Genomic DNA, 7230 nt, shown 5'->3' with positions numbered 1-7230 from the left:
ACATACAGAGAAGACACAATTTTCGACAGAAAGGCCTTATTTGGGCCAGACCTCGTTGTTGCCGGCAACAAGTACGAGCGGAATCAAAAGTGAACCTGGCTACGATGCATACAGGTGAGGAAATTTTAAAAATATTTTTCTTAATAACACTGGGTCTGCAAAGTGTTTTTTTTTCTTGAGCCAAAATATATTTTCTTATATTTTGGACCTCATTTCAGATATTTTTTTTAAACAACAAATGTACAGATGCTGAAACCGATATAATCTTTACTAGCCCATTTTTTTACAAAAAGTATAATCTTTGTAAAATAATATACTAATTAAATATACAACCTTTATTTAAATAATAAATTAAATAAATTTGGATTTCAATCAGAAATCAATATGATAATAAGTTATGAATCCGAACGTCTGTTGTTATAAATAAGCATTCTTAAAAAAATTAAATAAAATTCATAAAGTGCTACTTTTTACCACACACCACACTGTCTTATAAAATACACATACAAAATTCAGGTTTTTTTAGTATTTGGAGCAATTATTGTTCATCTTTAAAAATAATTTAAAATGTCAATATTCCATGGGTATATTGATAAATGAGGTCTAAATTTTAAGACAATGTATTTTCTGCGAAAACTTTAAAGGATAGGTAAAAAATGGTGTAATACAATTTGATAGATAATTAAATTGTGCATCTGAACATGATCTTCTCGTAAAATATACAGGGTGTTCCATTTACCTAGTAATTATTTAAAATAAATTTATAGACACTCTGTATAAGGTAGTTTTATTTCTATTATTGCAACACAAAATGTAGTGAACAGAAAAACTTCAGTACAATATTTGGTTTTAAAAACTTAAATATGCATGAGAAATGAAGCATTAAAATGTTACTGTATTTTCACAAAATCGTAAATATTTCAAAAACGGTAAGATTAAAACCAAATCAAACCAAACCAAAACAAAAGTTTGTATTGAAGTGAAATTTTCTGAGTTTATGTAAGTCAATTTAAAGTATTTTCTAAAATTATGTAGAGTTCTACAGGGTGTCCCCAAAAAAAGTTACACATCAAAGTTATGTTTTTTGTAATGGAACACCCTATATATTAATTAATTTTTGGATTCTAGTAAAAAAATAAAGGTTTGTTCCATTAGAAAATTATATGACTAAAATGTATAGTTTTTGAAATACATTCACCGGCACGAAAAATGGGCACCTTAAAACTTTGATGTATTTTAAAGGTTAATATATTTTATATTAATGGGCCGATTTTGATGATTTTTTAAGCAGTGTGTTGCTAAATTATTTAACTTCTTAGTATCTTTTTCTAAATTAAAAATGAAACTCCCCATCTGTTTATTATACGAGGGAAAACAAAATGTTGATATTTTTGATGAAAGTTTGAAACACCCTGTGAAATATGTTAAAACAGCAAGAAATTTAAAAATTATTTTATCATCTAGATACATCCTTTCTCGATGGTTTGTTTTTTGGTTCATCACATTAACTTTATTTTTGTTGGAAATATTCGGTTTTAAAGAAGGCACTAACATTTTTCGTAATTTTTACATTAAGACCATGCCTTTGCTTTTGGGCCTAGTCAACACATCTAGTAAGTTCTGGTCCCGAAGCAGGTCTTCTTGACATAAGATTTGCTTCATTTAATCTTCTTCTTGTAGTCCGTTAGTTAATATGTACGGTTCTTAAGTGCAATTCGTTATCAATTTGAAAAGCTGGCAAACGGCGGTTTCTTAGCGATAAACTTACAATAAGTCGATTGTCTCGATTAGAAGTTCTCATACGAAGGTTTCTGGACGTCTATATTGACGTCCTCATGGACGTGGTCATAATTCAAAGACCATTTAATATACTCTATGGTATTAAGGTATTTTTGGAACCAGAATTTTATAACAAATTCACTAAACTCGAATAAATAAATGATATATATTTGACTCACCCTGTATATCTATAAAAATATTTTTGAAATGTGAACTACCATTAAACATATATTTCGTTGGAGAAAAGGTTTGGAGTGAAAATCTCAAATAGGCATCCTGATACAGAGCTTTTCCGGACAACGGAGCCATCTTGTATGTATATGCATTTGTGTATATGTGTGTGTTTATTTAAATACTGAAGTCAAAGCAACGAGTTTAAATAGGTAAACTTTATAATATATCTTATTAACAATGCAGTGCAAAAAGTTTTATAAAAATACGTTCACAGTAAATGAATTCCGAGGTTTGTATCTCATAAGGGCTTAAAGCACTCCACTATTGTATAATAAATTTTATTTGTTGTTTTTTGGGTGTTGTGACTAGGACCAATTAAAACAAAAATCTTTCGTTACACGACGTTTCGCATTTAATATAATGTGCTTCTTCAGGAATGTTTTTTTTAGTTTCTTTACCGAGAATTCTACCGAGAAAAGAAGCATTACTACATCCAAGATATAAGAAAGACAAAAAAACATTCCTGAATAGGTGGATCTCCCCTCAAGAGCTAAATCAGTATTTAACTGTTCACTTTTTGTTTCAGTTGCTTGCAAAACCAACCATCGTACCCTTATCAGCAAATTTTCGGGTTCCCGAACCCTTCAGCAACGACCAACAACGAACTGGCTTACCATCACCAACACCATGTGACGGCCGCTGCAAAACTAATGGCATCGTCATAGCTCTACGCGAAATACTAGTTTCGAGTTGGTTCGACAGTGATTTTTTAAGTGCAATCGCAAAATTTGTAAATTTGTGTACAGAGGAACTAATAATCGCAAGTATGTCTTAAAACAAAAATACTCTGTAAAAAAATAGATGACATAGATATTCAGATAAAGTATATATACTATAATGAAATCAATTTTCAAAATTTAAAGCCCCCCACAGACTACGGTTAATTTCATCCTTTCGCAACGCCGGCGCCGCAATCCAAAACGTCGTGAAAATTTTGCTAAGAACTTCGGCCGCGCAAATACAGAGCGCTAAAAAAATGAATGTGAGTCCAACATTTTACAAATATCACCTAATTTAATTTTTGACATGATTAATTAACATGAAAATACATGTAAAAAAAATCTAAGAGGGTTTTTTGATGGCAATTATACTTATTTTAATATATTATCTCAAACATTTAAAATATTTAAAAAATATATTTTGATTTTTGAGATCAAAGTTCTATCACAACCAACTACAATTTGCATCAATAACGAGTTTATTTTAACAGTTGGAAAAAAAATACATTCTCAAAGAAATGTGTTTATCGTTTCATCTTTTGGCGACGTCAAACTCATTTAAGACGTTTCGTTTCTCTGAAAACAAAATTCTTTAAGAATAAGTTTATAGACTTTCCCTTTAAAATAAACTCTTAAAATACACTTGCGTGCATAGAAATCGGCCCAAGGCAAACTTTTGAAGTTAACTATATATTTTTTAGAATGTATTTGTCAGAATAAGAAAAAATATATGCTGTTTGAAAGACAATTTCATATTTTTTGAAAAGAGTTTAGAGGTATTAATTTGTATTTTGGTTTCTTTGGATTAAAATTATTAAATTAATGTACGAAACAAATTAACGTTTTTTATTACTATAAGAGGTATGTTATTATTTATTTATTTATTTATGGACAATTAACTAAATTAAAATTTCAATAATGGGTATGACCCCCTCTTGCTCTAACAACATCTCTCATACGATTTGGCATAGATTCGATCAAATTTGATATTGTTTCTTGCGGGGTGTTAAGCCACTCTTCCTCTACTGCAACAATGAGCTCTGGGATAGAAGTTGGGGGCTCTTCGTCTAGCACAAATTCTTCGTTTTAGCTCATCCCATAATGTTCTATCGGGTTTAAGTCTGGACTGCATGCTGGCCATTTCATAACCCGAAATCCGACTTCTAAAATGTAATCGTGCACGATTCTTGATGTGTGTGCCCTTGCATTGTCATGCATAAAAGTGAATGCGTTTCCAATGTAGTTGACGTAAGGTATTACATGAACTGCTAAAATCTCCTCAAAATATACCTAGCACCAGTTAAATCCTTCCTCTTCCGTGCCGACGGTCGCCCTAACAGATGAAAACTGCGCGATTCGCGCAGTCATAGAAATTGCACCCCAGATCGTGCAGGAACCACCTCCATAAGTAATCCCCTCCTCAATGCAGCATTCTGCGAATCGCCCACCTGGCCGCCGGTACACTTTTCTTCTTTGGTCGCTACCATAGAGGCATATCCGGATCTCATCTGAGAATAAAACAGATTCCCATTGTTCTAGTCCTAAATTCAGATGTTCCCGTGCAAAACGCATGCGTGCTTGACGATGAACACCAACGGCCGTATTCATAGTCGAGCGCCAGCCGCCCGCCGAAGATTTCTCCGGCGAGCGCTTCGATATCGGGAGGGAAAAAAAGCTCTTTCAGTCGGCCACCAGCGCACCGCTGGCTGGCGAAAATGACGGCGCGTCGCCAACAAAACTTCACTTCGGGTGGAGGGCTTTAACAACAGGGGAACAATGCTTTTTCTTCCTTTTTCTACACAAAATCGGTTATACGAACTTTAACATTCTCTAAATATTTTAAATATTTAATAATTTACCAATATTTTATTGATATTGGATAATTTAAATATTTCTTATTGATGTGTCCATTATTTTGTTTTAATTCGTTTTAAAGTATATGAAAATTTAAATAAACAAAAAAAAAAATAGATAAAAATATTTACAATATTTTTTTTTTGTATGATGGCAATATACTACATAACGCTTATCGTATATTTTGTGGGTCATATTTAGAAGAGCGCGCTATATTAAGTTATAATTCTAATTAATGAAGCGAATTGCATAGGTCTGTTCGGTTATTTGAAAGTTCTATGGATTCGTTTTTATTACGTTTATAAATTTTTATAGACCTTATCCTTAACCTATTGGTGCTGTGTTAAGGATTTTAAAATTATTTTAAGGAAAAATATGACCAGTGTAGATGTTTTACAGTTTATATTTTCTTAAATGTGGCTCTATTTAACTGCTCTTTTATTCATAGATAGCCAGTCGACTCATTATGACCGGTGAGCTCGCTCTCTGGATGAGTGTAAGTGGGGGGGAGCTTTGTGTAAATTAATAAAGAAGAATTAAATGTAATAAACTGTAAAAACGGAATAGGGAAAATTAAAATATTATAAACATAACAAAAAACAAAACGATAAAAACATTTAAAGGCAATCAAATAGAACGACGAAATTCATATGCCTCAAATGTAATGAGTAATGGCCTCAAAAATACGAATTTCATCGTTCTCGTTAATCCTACGGAGTCACAAATATTATAAATATCCATATAATTTAGTTTTGGCCTTTGCTTGGTACTTCTTTCAACTAGAGAAATAAACAAGACTAAACTGGCGGGCCGCCCAGAGATGGCAAGGACATGCTCCAGTCGCCGGCCAGAAATAACCGGATGGGTTTAAATCCTGGCAGCAAGTGTTTCTTCGCCTGGACGATCGCTATATGAAACGGAAAAAAATGCTTATCCAACCGCCCGCCGCCCGGCGAGAGAGCGGTTACTCTATATGACGGATGTGCGCACGCGTTATTCGGAGAGCGCTCGACTCTGAAATAAGAACGAAGAATTTCGGGAAAGCTCCCGCCAGCGGGCGGCTGGCGATCGACTATGAATACGGCCGCAAGTCTTCGAACCGTTCCGCGTGTCATATGTAGTTGCCGAGCTACAGCTCTCTGTTTAAGTCCATTTTCGATAAAAGCGATTTCTGGGGCGGCTTTTTCCAGTGATGTGTGCATTAAATTAAAACAACTAATCCAAACAATGAAACACAACTAAACAAAGAATAATAAGAACAATGTGAACAATTTGGATTTACCAAAAGTAGTAATTACAATATTTGACAAGTTTGTTATTTTTATTGTCACCACAACACAAAAAACCCTTCATTGGTTTACCTATATGCTACGCATATAATATGATAAGTTACTCTGGATTAAAATTTATACTCATTATTAAAGCATGTTAATGTCTTTAACAGCTCATATTTTTTACTTGCTTTGATAAATATAACATCTCCTAAAAGATACAGTTAAAACCAAAAGTTCACAATGGGCCGATTTCTATGCACGTAAGTTTATAAACGAAAACAGGAAATTTCAGTTTTTTCATATTTTCGGAAATAGGCTCTATTACTAAAGGGATTATCATTGATCTCGTCGATAGCTAACTTTCTCCAATTTGACTCTCTACTTGCTCTGATAAATAGATTCTAAAAGATACAGTTAAAACCAAAAGTTCACAATGGGCCGATTTCTATGCACGTAAGTTTATAAACGAAAACAGGAAATTTCAGTTTTTTCATATTTTCGGAAATAGGCTCTATTACTAAAGGGATTATCATTGATCTCGTCGATAGCTAACTTTCTCCAATTTGAGCCACTTTGTTTCACTTACCGTTTCCGACAGCCCAATGGTGGAAGTCGAATTTTAAACACTCTGTATATATATATAGAGCATATATATATATATATATATATATATATATATATATATATATATATATATATATATATATATATATATATATATATATATATATATATATATATATATATATACATATATATATATATATATATATATATATATATATATATATATATATATATATATATATATATATATATATATATATATATATATATATATATATATATATATATATATATATATATATATATATATATATAGTAGTGAGAGGCAGTATATAGAGAAAGAGAGACATATATATATATAGTATATATATATATAAATAAATGAAGAAAAAGTATATGGAATAGGGAAATGGAAGGAAAATAAAGAAGTTTTCTAAAAATAAAAAAAAAAAAAAAAAAAAAAAAAAAAAAAAAAAAAAGAATGGAAGAAATGGAGGAATAGGGAAGGAATGGAAATAAGAGAGAGAGAGAGGAAAGAGTAGTAGTAGTAGGAATGAAGAAAGGTATGGAATAATGGAAAAGGAATAATAAACAGTAGGTGAGGAAGAAATATGAAAGGAGAAAATAATGGACATATAATATGGAGGGAGGACTAAATAAAATGGATAAAAAGTAGTAGAAAATATAATATGGTATAAGAAAGGAATATAAGGAAACAGTAGAAATGGAAGGAATGGAGGAAGAGAATGGCAGTAGAGGCAGCAGGGTGAAGGAAGGAAGGAAGGAATGAAGGAATGAAGGAA

At 31.8% G+C, this 7230-nt stretch overlaps 1 protein-coding gene across 1 annotated transcript; it reads left to right on the top strand.

The window, feature by feature from the left end:
- Positions 1–3428, top strand: LOC115875344 (GATA-binding factor A-like; the record flags this gene model as incomplete). The annotated part of the gene is given in 2 exon segments (XM_030890767.1): positions 1–114; positions 2540–3428. Coding segments are annotated over 2 exon segments (253 nt in total), but the record flags the coding sequence as incomplete, so codon positions are not given.
- Between the last annotated feature and the right edge of the window lie 3802 nt (positions 3429–7230).

This window comes from Sitophilus oryzae, unplaced genomic scaffold (genome assembly GCF_002938485.1).
Source record: "Sitophilus oryzae breed Bouriz unplaced genomic scaffold, Soryzae_2.0 scaffold_1374_pilon_pilon, whole genome shotgun sequence".
Taxonomy (NCBI): domain Eukaryota; kingdom Metazoa; phylum Arthropoda; class Insecta; order Coleoptera; family Curculionidae; genus Sitophilus; species Sitophilus oryzae.
This window is presented reverse-complemented; position numbering and strand designations above follow the sequence as displayed.